The sequence below is a fragment of the Balaenoptera ricei genome, chromosome 1 (assembly GCF_028023285.1).
Source record: "Balaenoptera ricei isolate mBalRic1 chromosome 1, mBalRic1.hap2, whole genome shotgun sequence".
In the NCBI taxonomy this organism is placed as follows: domain Eukaryota; kingdom Metazoa; phylum Chordata; class Mammalia; order Artiodactyla; family Balaenopteridae; genus Balaenoptera; species Balaenoptera ricei.
The window spans coordinates 109,751,716-109,774,675 of record NC_082639.1 but is presented as its reverse complement, the minus strand read 5'-3'; the positions used below and the strand labels follow the sequence as shown (position 1 = coordinate 109,774,675).

The window sequence follows — 22,960 nt, the reverse complement described above, 5'->3', positions numbered from 1 at the left end:
TCTCCCCATATCTTAAAATTGGTCAACTTAATTTTGCTTTATACCAAGTTTCATCACCTTGGGAATTAAATGATATATATCTTCATACACACTAGTTTCCTCTATCACTCAGTTTTAAAAAAGGCAAGGAGATAACCTCTCTAAAATTTTATTATCTGACCCAATTTCCTTTGTTCTCCCAATCTCTTCAATTAGTATCTACTTTTTTTTCTGTTCTGTGCTATCTCACTTAAAGCCCTGTTTAATCAGTTCAAACTAAAAAATGTACCGCTAAGGTTACATAGTCTATCAACCTACGCATTCTCCTTCCTGTTCCACTGTGTATAAAAAGGCTGAAACTAGGAAAAGTACAAGGTTTGGAAGAACAATAATTTTGTCAAGAAAGATGCTGCGTCTCAGAAAACTCACTCAGCAAACTGAACTACCTTCCCAGAATGCTGACCCAGCCCGTCATCTCAGCAAAAACCACTAGGCAGCTAGCTGACCTGGAGGTTCCCTCCATGGCTATCCCAAGAGGGTTAGGAAATACACACCTGGCCTTTAGTCAATGTGATAAAAGCTTATCTGCCCTTTAAACTCTTTTTCACTCTTGTTCCAAACCATTAGGGTTTTTCCTTCCTGCAAATGATGCTAGGTTTAGTAACAAGCCTTCCACAAACTTTTCAATCACTGGAATTGTCTGTCAGACAGAGTATGGTATCTGAAACATCCATTTATATAAACAGAACAGGCAGGAGATCATCCAGCTAAGCCTCCTTCCTTATTCTAGGTTTAACAATCTAGCCAGTAAATTCAGTGCTCTTGACATTTCACAACCGAAAGTCTAACTTAAATACACACACACACACACACACACACACAACAGCAATTTTACAACTGGCTAGCTATAGAAGAAAATAAAGAGCTCCCTCCACTGATGGAAATTTGAGCTTTTAAAAATCAGATCAGGTCAGACCAGTGGCCAGAAAAAGTGGTCAGTTCTTTGATCATAGAGCAGGATGGTAAAATAGAAGAAAATGGGCTTTGGAGCTAGATCTACATGGGTTCAAATCCTCGCCCTGCCAGAATTGGTCTTAAGTCATTTAACCTTTCTTAGCATTGCTTTCCATGTCTATAAAATAGAGACAATAATCAGTCCCTAACAGAGTCGTTGTGAAGATTAATGTAATAAAACATGTAACTTGCCAAGATCAATGCCTGAACACTCATATCAGAAAGTATATTAAGGAAAGAAGTACTATGTATCTATGCGTTATGAAGAGATTTTGATTAAAGAATAAATAGAAACCTAAAGTTGGGGATTGGTAAAGCATTTCATCTGAATCTTTGACCTAATTACTAGTTCTGGGAAAATATTTTGATGGTAGAAGAAATAAAATGGAAAAGGCAAAAGTTAAAAATCAACATAGAGAATTTGATCTATCCCTAGGAATCTTAGCTTAACTCATGAATATCCTTGTTAATTTTTTTTTTTTTTTAACAAAGTGAGGAAAACTAATATTGTAGAGACTGAAGAAAACATCTTGGATACTAAAACACGATTTTTATGTTAGTACAATCAATTTTATGAGATGAGCATTTGTGAAAAAAGTTTAAGAACTGATGAGCATTTGTGAAAAAAGTTTAAGAACTGATGCTCAAATCTTATTTTTCAGCTCCCTAATTTTTCCTAATTTTAAAGGATTTTTAATCTGGACTACTCTGTCAATAGGCTTGGGGGTGGGGGGCGGTCAGTGAACCCCTACAGAATTTGTATGTAAAATTATATTTGTCTACATATATGCATTTTTTTCTGGGAAGAGGGCCCACAGCTTTCATCAGCTTCAAAAAAGGAGTATGTAATCTCCAGAACGGTTAAGAACTATTGTTTTCAATGCATACCTCCACCCATTCAGTTTTCAAGTCAGAATACACTGTTCCTTGGGTCACTCACAGAAATGAGCCCTGAAAATCGGCAAACTTAAGTGAGGCTTACTCCGAAAGCAGTCAGGGAGCAAGGAAGGTTGCTTAGGTTTCACTTCTTTAATAGTAAGACCAAGCTTCAAATTGGCTATCATCTCAAAAACCCTCTTAAAAAAACCCAAAACAACAACAAAAACAAAAAACCAAAAAACAGGAAAGAACTACCAGTGTCATATTGTAAACAGACTTGCTAATACTTATCTGGTTCAACTATAGAAAGAATTCTATACATTCCACAATTTAATACAAGCTGGAAATTCCTTCATTCTTCAGAGAATGAAATGGGTCAGTAAAAACCCCAGGATGCCTGATTTCAAAAAGGGCCCTCCCTCCTCAAGAATTAAGAGACCTTCATAGTCATAAAAATGTTTATATGATATCCCCTTTTCCACAAGAATGCTACTATACCAGGCTCATAGTAGGTGTGGCCCAATTTGGCCGATTCTGAAGACATAAATGAATGTAAACTATAAATTCTGCAGAAAGGGAACTTTCAGCACTACAGACTTCTGGTTCAAAGCATGGGTTTTGGAGTCAGAGAGACTTCCGTTTGAATACCAGTTGTGCCATTTAAAAGATGAGACATTTGGCAAATGATTCAATCTCATTAAGCCTCAATTTCTTAACTCATAAAATGGGGCTAATAATATAACAGAGTTGCTGTAAGACCTCAAATGAGATAAAGCTCTAGAATACAGTAATCACTCAATAAAAGGTAGTTATTCATGTGACAGTATTTCTATCAGCTGGGCAAGCAGGTTGGTAGTATTTTGGCCTCCTGATGAAACAAACAAACCCTTTCTACGACCAATTTCCCTTGCTTTTCTTTTGTCTTTGTAACATAATCTAGATGGAATTCATTTGAAAATAAATGACTGAGCTCTCAACCAATGATAATAGGAAACACAAGATAGTCAACTTCAAAAGATAACTACCACATCAGAGAACCACTAAGTCCTATACCACACAAAAGTAACTACTGCCCAGTAGGTTCTACCCATCAATGCTTTTTCTACAAAGAAAGGCTTAAACACACCATCAAAAATTTTCAACAGATATGTGATTAAACAAATACAGTAAAATGTTAATTATAGAATCTAGGTGGTAAACGGGTATTCTCGTGCAACTCCTTCAACTTTTCTGTATGTTTGAAATTTTCCAAAATAGAACGTGGAGGGGGCTTCCCTAGTGGCGCAGTGGTTAAGAATCCACCTGCCAATGCAGGGGACAAGGGTTCAAGCCCTGGTCCGGGAAGTTCCCAGATGCCGCGGAGCAACGAAGCCCGTGCGCCACAACTACTGAGCCTGCGCTCTAGAGTCCGCGAGCCACAACTACGGAAGCCCGCGTGCCTAGAGCCCATGCTCCGCAACAAGAAAAGCCAACGCAATGAGAAGCCCACGCACCGCAACAAGAGTAGCCCCCGCTCGCCACAACTAGAGGAAGCACGCACGCAGCAAGCAAGACCCAAGCAGCCAAAAATAAATTAAATAAATTAATTAATTTAAAAAATAAATAAATAAAATGTGGAGGGAAAAAAGAAGGCAACCAAAAAAATCCAACCATCCACAACTAAGACCAAAATTTAGTTTCCTTAGGCAACTAGATGGTACCCAATTACTTTGTGTCTTCAGCATTGTAAAGATACACTTGATAATTTTAATAAAATGCCCCTCATTTTTTACATAAGACCAAAATTTGACCCCATTGGAGAGGCCTTTAGGTAACTAATGGGAGTGGCTTTAAGTAAGGCTTTTATTCAACTAAAGTTAGCCAGCTGAAGAAACTGCAAAGCTAATGTAAACACTCCCAAAAGGCAGGGGGAAAAAAGTTCTAAATAGTCAGGATTTGTATACTGTTTATGAAGGAGCCTGTATATAATGAAACTAGGTATGGATGGAAATATGACAGAGCCAATCACTCACTATATGTGCCACAGGAAGGAGCCATTCTATGTGGTAAGCAGAATATTATTTTGACCCCCTGTGACACGCAGGAAAGTAATTAAAGTGTAGTTAGTCCCCCAGAGGGAGCCTGTAAAAAACAGACAATAAAGTCCTATAACTGCAAGCAGTAGGAGACACTTCTCAATTCTGTAGGTTAAAACACAACGGCTACATGTTCACAGAAAGGTTAAAATAAAAAAGTTTTGCCAAGGATGTGGAAGAGATGGAATTCTCATGCATTGCTGATGGGAGCATAAAGCAAAAACAATCCGGCAGTTTCTTATAATGTGAAACATAAACACATTTACTATATGACCTAGCAATTCCACTCCTACGTATCTACCCAAGAGAAATGAAAACATGTCCATACAAACAATTATAGTAGAATGTTCATTGAAGCTTTATTCATCATAGTCCAAAACTGAAAACAGTCAAATGTCTATCAAGAGGTAAATAGATAAACTGTGGCACATTCATGCCACAGAGTATTACTCAGCAATAAAAAGGACCAAACTACTGATGTCCACAATATGGATGAATCTCAAAAATACACTGAGCAAAGAAGACAGAAAAGAGTCTGTTTGATTTGATTTCATTTATTTGAAGTTCAGAATAGACAAAACTATTCTATAGTGATAATTATCAGATCAGTGGTTGTCTGTCAGGGAGGGGGCGGGGGTAGGGGGAACAACAGACACAAGGAAGCTTTCTGAAGTAATATACGTGCTCTATATCTTTTTTTTTTTTTTTTTTTAATTTTATTTATTTATTTATTTATGGCTGTCTTGGGTCTTCGTTTCTGTGCTAGGGCTTTCTCTAGTTGTGGCAAGTGGGGGCCACTCTTCATCGCAGTGCGCGGGCCTCTCACTATCGCGGCCTCTCTTGCTGCGGAGCACAGGCTCCAGACGCGCAGGCTCAGTAATTGTGGCTCACGGGCCTAGGTGCTCCGCGGCATGTGGGATCTTCCCAGACCAGGGCTCGAACCGGTGTCCCCTGCATTGGCAGGCGGATTCTTAACCACTGCGCCACCAGGGAAGCCCCGTGCTCTATATCTTGATTGGGGTGGTAGTTAAATGGATCTATACTTTTCTCAGATTTAAAACTCTCAAAATGTGTGCATTTGACTGTATGTAAATTAAACCTCAATAAGGTTGATTTTAAAATAAAATTATATAATATCCTCATTTATAAATGTAAAATAGTAGTCCATCATCAGAGTGAAACAGCCCCTATTCTACTTTTAGATTACTCTGAATTTTTTTTTGTTGTTATTGACAATGTTGTTATGAAGATCCTAGTAGATGAATCTCTACACATATCTGCAGTACAAAATTGTTTAATGGATAAAAACACACCCTTTTTCCTTCACCTCCCATATCTTTGTGGAAAATAAGCTAAGCCTTCAATACTTTCACATCTTACAAGCCTATCTCAACAAAATAATGAAGAGAAAATTAAGCCAGAGCTAGTTTTACCCCTGCTACTGCTTTGGCCTTTTGTCTTAACCTCTATAAACAACAGGACACGTATTTCAAGCCTAGTGTAGTTAAGAACGTCAGTAACAGATGATTATAAAGTTAAGCCAGAGAGCAACAGCATCTCTGTCTAGTTTATTAAAGCCATAATGTGAGAAACATCAAACTCACTCAACACTTGATTAATACTATTATATTACATTATAAATATAATTGATCTTTTTTAGGAGTCCCAGAATCCCCTCGTTAGATTTTTAAGTGTTCAAGGCTGTAAAGCATTTTCTTCTCAGAGAGTATTTGAAAAAGAATTTGTCTAGCCAAACAGCTAACATTAGAAAAACTTTTAATGACATTGAAGTACATCAAGCAAATGAACTTACAGCTCAAAAAATATTTATGAAGACTATATGCAAACATGGAAAAGTCCTTATAGTATGTAAAATGCAAAAAAACAAAGACTATAAATATTGTTTGTTTGAGGTTTTTTGCATTTAAAATATAAAAATATTGTCCATTGTGATCTTATGAGCACATAAGATATTTCTGCCCCCAAACAGACACAGTATGTAAACTATGAAAATAGCTGAGTTAGGGTAACTATGGAACTATGGGTAATTTTAAAAATTTAACATAGCTTTTCTATCTTTTCAATTACAACAAAGCTTTTTAAAGAAACTCCCTATCTTCTCTGCAATATATCTTCTTGGAAATTGGGTGAAGATCTTCCAAGTTGGAGAAAAACAGTCCCCTGACTCATCAAAAGAACGACACTTCCTTTGACTTTTCACTGGTTCATTGCCCAGTTGTTGAGTACATCTCATCTATACTAGACACTAGACTATAAAAACAAGGAACTACTCTACTGAAATGTAAAGACATGTCCTTTTAAATTTTGCAGTTAAATCATCTGGCCGGCTTAGGTTGACTCCTTTTCATCCACCTCTGCCTCTTTGCTATCTAACTTAGGCAAACAATCAAGTCACATAATTGACTAATTGTCTTAGCAATCACGCTGTACATTGCCCTAACACTCTGGGGATAAGGGATTCAGACATGCATAAGCAATAAAAATAGCCAAAGGAAGTCAAGCTTGATGGTGTCTGTACCAAAGTACAATGCCAGACCACTAAATATCAGTAACTTTTTGGAATTTTGTTTCAGAAACAGTAACATTTTAGAACACCTAATTTACTGACAGGACAAGAGAAGTACAACTAGAGAAAGTAAATGGTCAAAGGTTTCTAAAATGCTTGCGTTTTTTCTAATAAACAATCTGGTTAACGATTTTAAAAGCACAAAACTTATCTCAATTACTCTTAATGTTAACTTATGTGGAAAATAAGATGATGACTACATAAACAGGTAAAATCCTTTTGGAAAGCAATTTCACTGGTAATATGCATCTAAAATCATAAAAATGTTCATGTTCTTTCAACCCAAAATGGCCTGAGAATTTATCCGAAGGAAATCATCAAAATATGAGCTCCATGAGGCCAAGAACTTTACAGTGGCATGTAGACCATTCTCAAGTATTTGTTGAAAGAAATGAAATAATCCTGAACACAGAAAAAGCAAGGTTCAAGTATGTTCATCATTATTTAGGTTGTTTCCAAATTTCTGTTCTTATAAAAAGTCAGCAATAGGGGGAAATGAATGGTAAAGAAAATTATAGCAAAACAATTTAACTATAAAGCAATCATTTAAAATTGTAAATATGAAGAACAAAATAATCTATAAATATGTTTGAGCCAATGTTAAGAAGTGGATTATAAAAATGCAACTTTTAAAAGATAACATAGGAGAAAATCTAGTGATGGGTATGACAATGAGATTTTAGACAACAAAAATGTGATCCATGAAAGAAAAAATTGCTAAGATGAATTTTATAAAAATTAAAAACTTCTGCTCTGTGAAAGACACTGTTAAGAAAAACAAGTCACAGACAGGGAAAAAATATTTGGAAAACACATATTTGATAAAGGACTTGTATTCAAAATATAAAAGAACCTTAAAACTTAAAACTCAACAATAAGAAAACAAGCCAGTTAAAAATGGGCAGGGACTTCCCTGCTGGTCCAATGGTTAAGACTCTGTGCTCCCAATGCAGGGCGCCCGGGTTCTATCCCTGGTCAGGGAACTAAGATCCCACATACCGCAACTAAGCCCGAGTTCTGCAACTACTGAGCCTGTGCGCTCTAAAGCCCATGAGCCTCAGCTAGAGAACCCCGTGCGCCACAAGGAAGACCCAGCGCAGCCAAAATAAATAAATAAATAGATAGACAAATAGATACATTTTTTTAAATTAAAAAAATGGGCAAAAATCTGAACAGACACCTCACTAAAGAAGAAATACAGACGGTAAATAAGCATATAAAAGTTACTCAACATCACTCATCATTAGAGAACTGCAAATACCATTAAATACCTATTTGATTGGTTAAAAAAAACCCACAATAATATCAAATGCTGGTGAAGATGTGGAGCAACAGCAATTCATTCAGTGGTAGAGCCACTCTGGAAGACAGTTTGACAGTTTCTTAAAAAGCTAAACATAGTCTTACCATAAGATCCAGCAATCACACTCCTAGGTATTTACCCAATTGAGTTGACAACTTATATTCACACAAAAACCTGCACACAGATGTTTATAGCACCTTTATTCATAATTGCCAAAAACTGGAAGCAACCAAGATGTCCTTTATAAGTGAATGGATAAACAAAAGTGGTACATCTAGACAATGGAATATTATTCAGCTATAAAAAGAAAAGAGCTCTCAAGCCACAAAAAGACATGCAGGAATCTTAAATGCATATTGCTAAAGGAAAGAAGCCAATCTGAAAAGGCTACACATTGTATGATTCCAATTAATTATATGACATTCCAGAAAAAGCAAAGATCAGTGCGCTGCCAGGGGCCTGGAGGGAGGGGAGGGATGAATAAGTGAAGCACAGGGGATTTTTAGGGCAGTGAAACTATTCCGTATGATACTGTAACACTGCATACATGACAGGATGCACTTGTCAAAACCTACAGAACTTTACCACACAAAAAGTAAACCTTAATATATGCAACTTTTTCTTAAATCAGTAGGTTCAGAGAATTCCAGGCTGTAACAAGAGAATCTAACTGTATTTCAAATCTATTTCAAAAAACCTCATGGAAGCGGGTAGGGGGGAAAAGGTACAGACCTAAGTAACTGGAAATGAATGAATTCTGTAAGATTAAAGGCCAAAGGGACTGCACATAAGTACTGTATTCTAGTCAATAAAGTTGTTTCCCGCAGGGGTACAGGTTAACAATTCTGGTATTACCACACATGTATACTGGAATTGAAAAATTAAGTAAATAAATGGTGGATGTAGGGAGCCAAGTTTCTCACTGTTGGAGTGGAAATGTACAAATCAGCAAGGGGAGGGGGACAAAACATCCATATGGTAATGAAGAAAAGCTAGAGACATCAGTAAGAACTCATGTTTAACTTAATATAGATACAGATGGTTACATATAGAAATATTTATAGATATGTGTATATACAGGGATTAATAAACACACATATATTTCTTTGCTCTGACAGCTGAGAAGGCCTGAAAGAAAGTACACCCTCTTAGCAAGAACCATACCTAATGCCTAGATCTTGGTTTCTAATAACATTCTCCAGTAAAAAGAACCAGTGTCTCTTGGAGAAATGGCTGATTCTAGAACTGGGGCAAGAAACACACAAGATGAGCCTGGAGCACTGTGTAGTACCAGAAAGGAAGGAAGTGCTCAAAAACAAAATAAAACAAAGAAACACACATTGATGAGAATATGTAGAAGGGCACAGAAGCCAACTGAAAGAGCTACCAATGGCCGATTCTGGAACAACTGGAGCAACAAAATAAAGTGGCAGTATCAGATTATACAACCCAAAGTATAAAATAAATATCCATGAGCCCATACTGATATAAATAAATGACAGAATAAATTAATACACAGGGGAGAAGAGACATTCTTCTCCTATGCAGAATTCCAAATAAATTATACAGTTACTACATACTAAAGGAGAAAAGCATAACTTCCCACTCCTTAAGTGTGGGCTGCATATAGTGACTCCTATCCAAAGGGTACAGTATGAAGTGGGGGAGAGGAGGAGGAGAATAACTTTAAAGTAGAGAAACCTGGCAAATACTACTTTAGCCAGATGATCAAGGTCAATATCAACAGTCATAAATCATGATGATAGTATGTATTGTTGATATGAACTGATGAAAATGATACTTTACCTCTGTGACTGTCCTCCCAAAATCACCAAAACTCCAATCTGATCATGAAAAAAAATCAAATTCTAATAGTCAGGCATACTATACCTGACCAGTACTCCTCAGAAGTGTCAAGGTCATCAAAAATAAGGAAAGACTGAGAAAATGTCACAGCCAATATGAGCCTAAGGAGACATGACAACTAAATGTAACGTGGTATCTTGGATGGGATCCCGGAATAGAAAGACATTAGGTAAAAACTAATGAAATCAGAATAAACTATGGGCTTCAGTTGGTAATAATGTATCAACATTGGTTCATTTATTTTAACAAATGTTAAACATTTAACAAATAACCATACTTATATAAGAGGAGAAACTGTATGGTGGGAGTGGGGGATGTATATATGGAAACTCTACACTATCTGTTCAATTTTTCCGTAAATCTAAAACTATTCTAGAAAATGGTCTATTAATTCTAAAAATTAGATCACAAATTATATGTAACAGTATAACTTCATAACAAATACATTAAAAAAGGACAGCCAAAATACAAAAAGTAGTTGTGTTAGGATGATAAGACGATGGGTGATTTTTTTTTCCCTTAGTCTCCAAATTTTCTAACATTACTAACACAATACTTTTATAATTTAAAAAATGAATTTTATACCACTAAACACCTACTAGAATGACCAAAATCCAAAACACTGACAACACCAAATGCTGACGAGAATATGGCTTAACAGGAACTCTCATTCATTGCTGGTGGAAATGCAAAAGGGTATACTTTGGAAGACAGTTTGGTGGCTTCTTATAAAAATCACATACTCTTACCACCTGGATCCAGCAATTATGCTCCTTGGAGTCAAAAACTTTTGTCCACACAAAAACCTGCACACAGATGTTTATAAGCAGCTTTATTCATAATTACCAAAACTTGGAAGCAACCAAGATGTCCTTCAGTTGAGGAATGGATAAACTGTGGTAGATCCAGAAGACAATGGAATATTATTCATCACTAGAAAGAAATGAGCTATCAAGCCATAAAAAGACATGAAGGACACTTAAATGCATATTACTAGGTGAAAGAAGACAAGGTTACATACTATATGATTCCAACTGTATGATAATCTGGAAGAGGCAAAACTATGGAGACAGTAAAAAGATCAGTAGTTGCCAGGGCTTAGGGGGAGAGAGGAATGAATTAGCAGAGCACAGAGGATTTTTAGGGCAGTGAAACTACTCTGTATACTACAGTGGCAGATACTGTTATTACAAATTTGTCCAAACCCATAGAATATACAACACCAAGAGTGAACCCTAAACTAAACTATGGACTCTAAGTGACAACGATGTGTCAGCGCAGGCTCATCAATTCTAACAAATGAACCTCTCTGGTGGGGGTGTTTGTACTGGTGGAGGCTATGCATTCTGTGGAGAGCCCTAATTCACAAACCCTTACCAAAGCCTTTTTTAAGTGTCAAAAGCAAAATTCAATATTTATACCAATATTTTAAAGCACCTACATCCAAAAATTTAATGCTGGGCAAAAGAGAGTACTAATAACAATAAAGTATGGCCCTGGCAGGGTTGAGAAACTGAGAGCTATGTCAATCAGCATCTAGTCTTCCCAAAGAGGGAAAAAAGAATAAATAACTTGTCAAATAAGCTGCTCACCAACACTGGGACTTTTTACCCTTGGCTGGGTGTTCTATTCACAAAGAATGCTGCCTGAGGCAGGAAAAGTACAAATAAGCATCATCTGTCTTTCGACCATAATACCTCCGGCCACAAGTAACAAGGGTTTACTACTTGGGAAGGAGTAATAGATTCCTCAAACCTTCTAGTTCCAAGGCAATCAGGATACAAATATAATCTACACAGGTAGACTTATTTCTAAAAAAATGAATCTTGTCATTCAATAAAAAAAAGTATAATAAGGCTTAAGGCTTTAAGGTATTTTAAAAATCAATATAAAATTATAATCAAGCTATTCAGAAGAAAAGTTCATTTGTTATCTGATAATTACCTGTAAGGCCAATGTAACAACTTGACACCAAGAATAAAAACAAACTTGTTCATTTCCCTCCTAATAAAATACAAAATTCTAGTCTTAGAATTTTAAAACAGCCTCCTATATTAAAATTACTAAGGCTTTGGATCTGTGCTCCACATGGCCAGGACACAACTAGTTTACACCTTTTATCCTAGCATAATTAATGGGCCCCTTTCATTTTCAAGTGTCTTGGTCTGGACAATAAACTATACAGTCCTCCTAGTTTTAGTACATTTTGTATCTGGAAGACTCCTGTGAATATGCACATAGTCTCTAGGCACTTGCATTACTAGTTTAGATAACTAAGGGCAGAAAAGTACTTATGGCGACTTGGAGGAATTGCTCTAAACTTGTTCATCCCATTGTGGTGAGGCAGGACGGGGGAGGCTAGGGAGGAGGAATGAAAATCAGGTCAACTGGGCTTAAGAAATAACCTGAGGCTGCCGCTTTCTCCACCAAACCTAAAATTCCTTAGTGCAAAGACTATATGTCATTCAGCTTCCTATCCCCAGTGTCTAATATTGTATGTGTCATGTAGTAAGCACTCATTAAAAGTTTTCCCTGAGTGAATGAAAAAAATTATTAAGATTAGCACACAAACTCAATACTGGTTTTCCTTCATGCACTTCCATAATTTCATTCTTTATTTTTAACTTTTATACTGGTTTCACTATTTAGAGGGAAGTACTAAAAATATTATGCAAGCTCTACATTTTTCAAGCCTTAGTATTAGTGATCACTTTGCTTTCTATTATGGGTAGCAATGGTTAAGAGTAAAATATGACATTCAATTATGTAAGCAATTCCAAAGTGAGGCTATGTTTTCTTTTACTGAAATATACTGAAAATAAAAGTAAATTGTTTTTATTAATTTTTTAAAAAATAAACACTGATTCCAAGGATAGCAAAATGAGGTAAGAAGAAGGAATAAGAAATAAACATGTTGACATTTAAAAAGCAGCCTTTATTTTATGTTAATTCTGGGAATAATCTATTATAATTATATTGTTTCATCTCATAAAAACTAAATGCACCACACTTAGCTAAAAAATTTAAGCACGGTGGGTCTCCTCACACGACAGAGGCTAAAGTATTACCAGTAAAGTCTTAAAGAAATTTCTGATACTAAAGCTATAAAAGTATACATTTATCTTGTTTGGATAAGATTTTTTTGTTTGCTTACTTTTCAACTTTTGTCTTTAAAAACTTGATCAGCATATAACAACTCTATGGTTCAATTTAAATGTAAAGCTGGATGTGAAAATAGGTTACTTCTTCACACTGCGGGATAATGAATGCTAGATAAAGGTAAGAAAGTTGCTAATAGCCATAATGGTTTCCCTAACCTGACTAACTCATTCTCCTATCTACCCTATTTCTCAGGCCCCCTCAATCAGTTATTCACCAGCAAAACAAACATAATCAGTCCTAAAGCATTTCTCAACACCAACTCAGGCTTTGAGATCTGCTATAATTTGAACCATTGCCTAAATGGCCAATTTAAACACAACTCCCCAATGTTTTTAGTTTGGTGTACAGTGACAGTTAATTAAAGAATAAAATCTACTTGCTTTATCAACAACCTTAGTTTGCAAGTCAGGTAAATTACCAAAGAAGGAATCTTAGTATTTTAAAGTTCTATTTCACTACTATTTCTGAATTACCACATAATGCAAGTAAAAACACGATTCCTCATGTGATCTGATAAGTCTGTTCTGCGGTGACAAACTGCACCCTGAATCCCAACACCCATTTCCTAAATATTCAATTAGTCTCCAGAGGTACTGTATTTGAGTGTGAGGAGAAGTGTAAATCTATCACCACTACTGAAAAAACAGTTCAAAATACCTTCATCTATGTAAGAAGCCCTTAGAAATGAATAACAAGACATACTTTTTAAGTGATATGGCCCTTCAGCAATCAAATACCATCCTTTAACCCAAATTAAATTTGCGCAATTTCTTTTGGAAGCTGAGGAACACAGACTACAGTACAGTTTTTGTAAGCTGTAGTCTATTTCAGCATATTGAATAAGAAGAAAGTTACAGTAAGACCTTTTCCAAATCAGCAACATAAAGGATAATTTGGTAGGCCAGGGAAATCTAAAATAATCTATTAGCACACAATTCAGAAAGGGAAACTTTAGTGTCACATTTCCTTGGATTCAAAACACCAGGTAGAGAGAACAAAACTCATTGTCGTTTCTAAGAAAAGAGATGCAAGTTACGTACCTTGAGAAAACAGATCCAAAAAATAGTTTTTAACCCTACCAGAATCAAAATGATCATAATTTTGGGTAAAAAGAATTAAGTAACCTGCATGGTACATTCAGTAGACAAACTACACACTTTATAAATTACAAACTTTATCATGATTAAACTGATCAGCAAAAGAAGTGGAAGAAGTTTCCAAAACTTTCACAGAGGTCATCACATCTCCAAATATTAAGTTAATCAATCTCCCAATTTTCAAAACATACTAAATAAATATAACTAAAACTAGATAGGCCCACAGATATAAAAGTACTGTCGGGGGCAGGGGGTTGGAGGGGAGAGAGACAGCTTCCTGGTTAATCGCACTGAATAGTTCTGTAAGAGTAATCAGCCTCTTCAGAGCAGCTGGGAGAAAATCCACACAAGCAGCTGACTCTGCAGACTGCTCTGTACTTTTCCAAAGAGAAGTAAACTAATTACTTGTGTTTCAAGTCCACAGAATACATAGACCTGTCATTCTAGTCTTGCTCTGAGGTCTGACACAAAAATCTGCAGTTTCAGAGAGCTTAAGCAAAAACCATTTTTTTAAAAGATGTTTTCATAACAACGGAAGTTCATTAAAGGAAGTACACATAAGAGTATTCAAATGCAGTACCTTACTCTGCAACTTTAATACCTTGCAGATAGGTATATTTCCTCAACTATATGAAAACCTTATTAGTTAGCAGGGCGCAATAAATAATAAACAAAAGAGACTACACACATACTACCTAGCATTTGACTGATACCATATCACAAAATCTAACTCTGAAGTACCCCTCACATTATTGACAGGAGAAATTCACTGTATGGTCACCACCAATTCTTAAACTTACCTGGGGCTTCCCTGGTGGCGCAGTGGTTAAGAATCTACCTGCCAATGCAGGGGACACGGGTTCGAGCCCTGGTCTGGAAAGATCCCACATGCCGCGGAGCAACTAAGCCCGTGCGCCACAACTACTGAGCCTGCACTCTAGAGCCCACGATCCACAACTACTGAGCCGGAATATTGCAACTACTGAAGCCCGCGCGCCTAGAGCCCGTGCTCTGAAACAAGAGAAGCCACCGCAATGAGAAGCCCGCACACAGCAAAGAAGACTAGTCCCCACTCGCCACAACTAGAGAAAGCCTGCGCGCAGCAACAAAGACCCAACACAGCCAAATAAATAAATAAATAAATAAATAAACTTATTTGAAAGATCTTTGTAAGAATTTTCATTTTGAAGGCAGAATGCAGGTATAAATCTTAGTACTATATATATTAAGTTCCCTGTCTGTCTTCAGTCCCCCTCAACTCCCAGCAACACGCTGTATGCCAAAATAAAAGATTTAAATTAAAGGAGGCATCTTCAAATCAGAGGAGTACAGCTAAAACAGAACATCTGTAGGGCAGAGCACAAGTGGACCTACAGCATATAGGATCAAACTTATCAACTGTAAACACAATAGTAAGTACAGTCATATAAAACATAAGAGAAAGAGAAATGGATATTTGAGAAGCTGAACTGTGCTGTGAGTAAAACACATATATACAAATTAAAGGCAACCAGCTCCTCACCAGCTGCTCCCAGCTCTAGGCATTAGAGCTTAGTTGTCTTTAGTTCCCTTCTTTATATAGTACAAGACAGCCCAAGAGAGTAGATGCTCTGAAATTCTTCTAACAGTGATTTTCCTCTTTGGCCTTGGAAATGTTATTCAACTTCTTCAGGTAAATAAATAAAAACTAAATTCTCAGGGAGTCCTGGGTATTAATGCACATACAACGATATTCTGACCTCAAAAACAGAATAAAATCCAAACTTTTTAGCACGGCAATCAAAACCCCATTTGATCTAACCTGAAGCACAGATGTCTATAAACAAACAGCAACTTTAGATTACTTGTTATCCTAAGATCCTCCCTTTGGTCACACAGTTACCTCAGCCTATAAAATCCTTCCCCCTCTTCTGCCTACTAAAATTATACCTGTCCTTCAATCACAGTTTAAAAGCCTTCTATGACCTATCCACCCACCAATCTTCCAATCTTCTCAAGCATATTCACTCTTCTTACCTCTAAACTCCCACTGTGTTTTTCATTTATCTCCATTATTTCATTTTGCTTTACATACAGTAAATTGTTTACATGCACCTTCCCCACTGCAGTGTAAGTTTCCCAAGGGCAGGGATACAGGGACTCTGTGACTCATACAAGCCTAACAGTACTTTACACATAGTTTGTGCTTAATTGTGGTACCAGGCTGAACATGAAGTGATATTAGCCAACATCATAAAATTGATACCCTAAGTCAGTTTTTCAAACAGTGGATTACAACCTAATGAGTCATGAAATTAATGCAGAGGGCCACCATCAGCATTCAAAAAACAAAACAAAAAATCCAAAATACTGACGGACTAAAAAATACCAGAGTGCATGATACTAGTAAACACAGTTTTGTGAAACTTGTTTCAGGTGGTTTTTTTTTAACTGGGTGTAATACAAAATCTATGAGTTCCAATTTTTTTTAAATGGTTTTAAACTGCCTAAATTTTTTTTTTCCAAATGTGGGCCTGGAATTGCACCACCCATACCACTGGCTCTTACTAGACTGCCTAAGTGAAGCACAGAAACCATCTCTATAGCTGACAGTCGAAGAACAGAATGACCCTAACTGGCGCTAACCTAAACCACTACAATATCCTTTGTGCCAGCAATGTCAGCATCTAACAAATGAACTTACCACAGATCATGCTCCCAAAGCACCGTGCAGTGATCATAAATCGTAAATGTTTGCTTGTCAACTGAGTCTCTTTGCTTATCTACCGGATCATAAGAATTATTCCCAACAGGACTTATCTAAAAAAACAATTATCCTTTAGAGCGTGGTAATAAACCCTCTCCTGAAACAAACTGGAAAAGTGGTGGCTGGAAAAAGAATTGTTCTTCACAGTAACTTATATGACCCAAACAAATCTTCACGTTAGTAACAAAAACTCTTTTCCTGGTCACAGCAATGTTGCAGAAGACATTTCTGTGGGGAAGATAATGCTATTTTCAAATTTAGTTTTATTATTTTGCCGCCCTCACTACCTATGGAATTAAAAGTATTTCTTGGGGTTGCAATTACGATCATCATGCTCTCTTCACTGATAACCAATAAAGATAGCAACAAATAAGGGCAAAGAATGCCTATTTTGGTTCCCTGTCTTCTACCCAATTTAACAATAAGAGAGACAGGGTAAATAAAGATATAACACAGTTACATTTCAAAATCATAGAACCAAAGTTCAACTGCTATCCAACTTCATAGGGATATGACTGAATTTTTAAGAATTTTAAGTGACTTCAGTCAAGAATAGTTGATTATTAACAGTCAAGAACAGCTGACTATTAACAGTCAAGAACAGCTGAGAAAACAAAGAAATGGAAAATACACTGGATTTAGCTTCCAAAGACCTGGGTTTAATTCTGGTTAACATTCATTAGTGCAACACCCAGTTTTCTCTCTTATGAAATAGGGATAACACTCATACATTCATTCAGCAAGCATTTATGGAAGAGTACTTTCTATGTGCCACTAGATATTTAGCTACGGAAACAGCATAGACATAGTCCCTGTCACCAAGGAGCTTATATTTTCCCTATCTCACAAGGCTCTTGTGAAGATCAAATGTAAAAACACTGTGCAAACTGTAACACTGTACAAATTGCAAAGTGATATAATAATAATTATTATTAACTTGCTCTACCTCTTAACCCTCACCTTTATTATAACAGCTTATCAAGATTCAATAAATAAAGTGTAAATGATTAGATACAACAGTTAGTCCACTATCTACTGAACTGATTTTCCTAAGGGCTGGGATTTCAAGAGCCTAACAAATCACTTTGTTCATATAGTCTTAGCTAATGACTCTCTACATAATCATGACAATAAAATGAACTGAGAATTAAAGGCTTGTAGTTTCACTCCAGGTATGGGGTGGGTATGTTGACTGCATTTCCCACACCTGGCCAGGGAGTAAAAAATAAAGATTTCTAGGCCCCATGCAAGACCTACTGAATCACAACCTTTAAAGGGTGAGCCTGAGAATCCATACTTTTGACAAGCACTCCCAGTGATTCTTACACTCACTAAAGCTTGAGAATCACTGCCATAAAAACTTCCTTTGATCAATAACCATGATTTCAAACACCATTTCCAAAAGCTACCTGGAAAATCGAAGCCAAATAGAATTCAGCTACAACTGAGAAAGCAGATCCTAAGAAGATACTTTTTAACTCATAAAAATACTTCGTGTGGGGCTTCCCTGGTGGCGCAGTGGTTGAGAATCTGCCTGCCAGTGCAAGGGGCACGGGTTCGAGCCCTGGTCTGGGAAGATCCCACATGCCGCGGAGCAACTGGGCCCGTGAGCCACAACTACTGAGCCTGCGCCTCTGGAGCCTGTGCTCCGCAACAAGAGAAGCCAGTGCAATGAGAAGCCCGCGCTCCACAATGTAGAGTAGCCCCCGCTAGCCGCAACTAGAGAAAGCCCGCGCAAGGCAACGAAGACCCGACACAGCCAAGAATAAAATTAATTAATTATTTTTTTTAAAAAAAAGAAGTAAGGCATATACTCTCTGCCTAGCATAAATATATCATGATATTGAAGGCTTACAAGCCAACCTTAGGGTCCATGCTTACTGAAGAGCATATTATCCAAATACCAAAGAGACAAAAACTAGCCAACAGACAAACATAATCTCTCAAAAATAGACAGTACAATATCCATATCCACTGCACACTTAAACCCTCCTAAGGGCATCTCTCAAGAAATCAATCAAGAGCCCTTGAAACTATCTTAACCTTAAGAAAATCACCTGAAGTCTAATATTACTTCACATGCTATATGATTAGTGCAAAGACGTATTTATTTTGGTTCTATTTGTTGAAAGCATCCTTCACTCACTAGTCTCCAAGTATATACACATCAAAGGGAAGACACTCAATATATGTTACACTGGAAAAATTACAAGGTGGAGACTAACATTGCCATTCAAGAAAACTTTCCATCTGCAGTAAAATTCAGAGCCCAGAAGGCTTGTTCATACTCCAGTACCAAGCCCTGCAACATGACTCTTTCCCTAACCAGTTAGAATCTAGTCAGTTTTGAAGGGAGAAAGGACAAACCAAACCATATTGAATTTAATTTAATGACTTTTCCAAGATTCAGTTAGGACAAGGCCTTGGTAAGCAGCCTTTAAAGAAATGCACAGAAATAATGCTCTTTTTTGTCCAAGCTTCTATTCTCGTAAATCTCATCTGTTCTTTCAAACCTCTATCAGTTGTCCAAACTACGGCAATATATGAAAATTGGAATAAAATAATTTGCATATTGGAGGAAAGAGTCTAAAATAGGGAAAAGTCTTAATCAACAATTATCTGTTTAAGGAGGTCCAGACATCCACCTATAACTCAATACAAACTACATCTACACAATAATAATCTACCTATGCCTACTCTGACCCTACTTGGCACTTCATCAACATGCAAAGCTTACCTAGGACAACAGAGAGGTTAATTTAAGGAACTTGGGTGAGAGACAGAAAAAAGTGTTGCCTAAAGAATGCTTTAGGAAAATTAGCATCAACCTAACCAAGATCAAAACAAGTAACAGATACAGATATCCCTCAAGAACAATGTCTGTTTGGTCTCTCTTTTCCTCCTCTCACTTGAAAACCTAAGAAGAAGATGTAGACTTTGGAAGAAGGGAAGGAAAGAGAAAGAAACTGTATAGTTGAGGACCCAAACAATTTACCATCTATCTTGGCTCTGTGTTACAACTATCACTATTTTCACTATAGTAGCAGAGAAACTTCAAAGAATTTGGAAATCAAAATACAGTTGGAAGGTGAGAATCTAATGCCAGGTAGATGTCCAATCATCACAACCTTCCAGAAAAAGGTTCTCTAAGCAAAGAGTGCTCTTTTTGCCCCGCCCACTAAAAGAGAGAAAGTTGTCTACTCATCACCACTAAAATGTAATGTCTTTTCTCTAGAAGAAGAAATGGGCCTAGACTGGAACCTGGGCCTGAGGCAAGTCCTTCTATCTGTCTAGGGAATCATCTGAGGTCTCCTTTACAGTACCTACTTTGCATCTGGACTCTGCTGCAAAAACCACAGTACTCTACTCCAGTAAAAAGTAAATGATTTAGAACTTTATGATAAATTTATAATTTTAAATAAATACTTCAGTTTTAAATTTAAAAATAAACAGCTGGATACAAAGTTAACTTCCAAAGGGAAAGGAAAATGACAATTCCAAGAGCTTCTATCAGAAGGAAACATCAGCCACAGATCTTGAGTTATCTAGAAAGAAAAGAATTAGGTGCCCAGGTACAAAGCAAAAGGTCACTACTGCATTCTGTATCTGAATGCCCTGACACCCAAAAAATTAAGAATATATTGCCAGAATACCAGAAAAGTCATAGGACATTAACAGAAAAACGAACGCACCTATTTACAGGAAGGACAGAGGAAAGGTATAATAGCTTCACTTACTTTGGTGAACTACTCTTTTTTGAGGTGGAAGGTAAGAGGAAACAGAATGAATGGATACCATAGAATAAAAATGTCAAGGATAAGGGTAAGAGGCATAAGCTGAATAAGAAGGGATAGACTACTCTATAGGTCCTTCAAAATACTTATCCCCTTGAAACCTTGATCAAACCTACTGTATAAACCTACTGTTCTACTAGAGGAAAGACTGAAGGTTATGGAAATTATGGTTAAAATAACATTTATAGTAATGAGAAAGAGGGAATTCCCTGGCGGTCCAGTGGTTAGGACTCTGCGCTTTCACTGCGGTGGGCCTGGGTTCGATCCCTGGTGGAGGAACTAAGATCCCTCAAGCTGCGCGGAGCGGCCAAAAAAGAGAGAAAGATTCATGAGGGCAAATCCTAGCACTGAAAGAGAGGGCAAAAGTGTGAAACAAGAATATACAAGATAGAGTCAGTAAGCAGGAGAGAGATACAGGATTGAAGACTGCTGAGGAGAATGGAGACAATGAGAGCATACACCACCTACCAGTCAATCAGCAATCACTATACAAATCTTAATACAAAGTATAAAAACATAAATGTAACACCTGGATTAAAGGAGTAGGAGGAGGTCTGCAAAGAAGCTGCAAGACAGGGCAGCATCCTGCCAGAGCTTTAAGGTATGCGGTGAGGAAGTAAGGATGAAGGAATATGAAGCGGGAGGGACTGCAGCAAGGAAAGAGGATGGGTTTCAACATGAAGGAGCCTAAAAAGAGAAAGAAGGGAAAACAACCTCAGAGAGAAAGAACAGGATAAAGTCAAGCATGATATCACAAGAGAACAGACTAGAGGAGAGAATGAAAACGGCATGCCCTGAAAAAAGTGGGGAGGTCAAAGACCCAAAAGGGGCTGTAGTTTGGGGGAAGTAGGAGCTAAGGAGAGCTCTACCATAAACCCGACTAAAAAGAAATACGAGTATGGTGCAGGAGTGAAGACAGGGGCCAGAACAGGGATGCTCTCAGAGGGATGTGGTGATGGAGACACTAGATTCAAAATACTGGTGTGACAAGGGGACTACTGTGAAGAGAAACTATCGTGTCAAAGACGACACCACCATCAAAAAAAAAAAGCAAGGGTCAGAAAAGAAGGTATTCTCAGAGTATGAATACAAAAAAGAGGGGAGGAAAGGGACACACGGAAGGACAGAAAAATATAGGGAGTGCCTAACCATAAGGAGAGGGTAACTAAGGGAAGAAAAAGGAGTGCAGCGTGGAGGGATGATGTTTCCGGAAGAAAAGTAGGAGCCGACCAAAGGTCCTGCCTATTTGGTTTAGAGGGCAGAAGGGACGGTCCACGGGGGCTAAAAGGAGTGGTGGAGAACAAGAAACTATGATGCTCAAGATGAGAACTTGGGGAGGACACACAGCGGCTGGGTCAGAAAAGGAGATGCTGTCAGTTAGAAGCAGAAAGAGGTTCAACAAGAGGAAAGCAAGGGGCACCGAGGAGCAGAAAGCAGCATGCCAAAGGGGAAGGCAAGGGGGCAGAAAAGAAGCCAAAGCAATGGGGGCAGGGGTAAAAGCAGTAGGGGCGCTGGGACACTGGAGATTACAGGGAGGGTGCGGGGGTCTCAGAAACCCAGGGTGTGCGGAGGTAAAAGGGCCAACCTCCATGGAGGGGCGGGGGGCCGGTTCGGGGGTTGAGGGGAGGTGCGGCCTGAGGGTGACAGGGGTAGAGGGGAAATGCAGGGACAGACAGAGGGGAAGGGGTGGGGCGGCGGGCAGCCCCGATACTCACACCTCCAGAATGCGGTCCCCCTTGCGCACCCCGGCCCGGTCGGCCGCCCCCCCGGGCAGCACGGCGCTCACATGCTGCAGCGGCGCGTACAGCTCCCCGTTGATGCTCCGCAGTTGCCCGCCCTCGCTCACTTGGCCCCGCACGTTGAAGCCGTAGCCGGACTCGGACTTGACGATGCGCACGACCCGCGGGCCGCCGCCTCCCCCGCCGCCGTTCCCGGCGCAGTGGAGCCCAGACCCCCCACCGCCGCCGCCGCCGCCGCCACCTCCGTTCCTGTGAGGGGCTGAGGGGTGAATCCCTTCCCCGTCCTCATCCGCCATCTTGCGAGCGAGCGAGCCGTACTCCCACCACCCTACGCCTCCACTCCCTCCGCGCGTGCTCGACCTTCTCAGTAGCCGCGCGACCCCCGGCGCGCGCGCCCGCTCCGCCGACAGCGGGACCCGAGTCGGCCACGGAGCTGCCGGCGCGGGTAAAGGGGAGACAGGGGGCGGGGGGAAAGAAGACAGTTTAGAGGCCGTGAAGCCTCCTGGGAGTTGTAGTTTCTGAATGGTGGGGGCGGGGAGAGGGCTGGGCCCGGGCCGGAGCTGAGGTTATATGACGCAATTTGGGCGCAAAGCCTGCTGGGGGTTGTAGTTCAACTTTCAAGCCCTTCTTAGGAGTGTCCTTTTGGATGGTGAGCAGGTAACCCAGCCTGGTGTGGAGGTGACAGATTCATCTGCTGACGTGGAGCATGTTTTATTTTT

General features: G+C 38.6%; 1 protein-coding gene across 2 annotated transcripts in view; it reads right to left on the bottom strand.

Moving 5' to 3' along the window:
* SNX27 (sorting nexin 27) overlaps positions 1-22,709 on the bottom strand; it is an 85,968-nt gene extending 63,259 nt beyond the window's left edge. Inside the window, exon 1 of one of the 2 annotated variants that reach the window (XM_059931305.1) lies at positions 22,218-22,709. In XM_059931305.1, coding sequence (XP_059787288.1) covers positions 22,218-22,537 — 320 coding nt within the window. In that variant the 5' untranslated portion in view covers positions 22,538-22,709. The remainder of the gene's footprint in view (positions 1-22,217) is intronic. The other variant, XM_059931312.1, reaches the window with a different exon arrangement.
* Between the last annotated feature and the right edge of the window lie 251 nt (positions 22,710-22,960).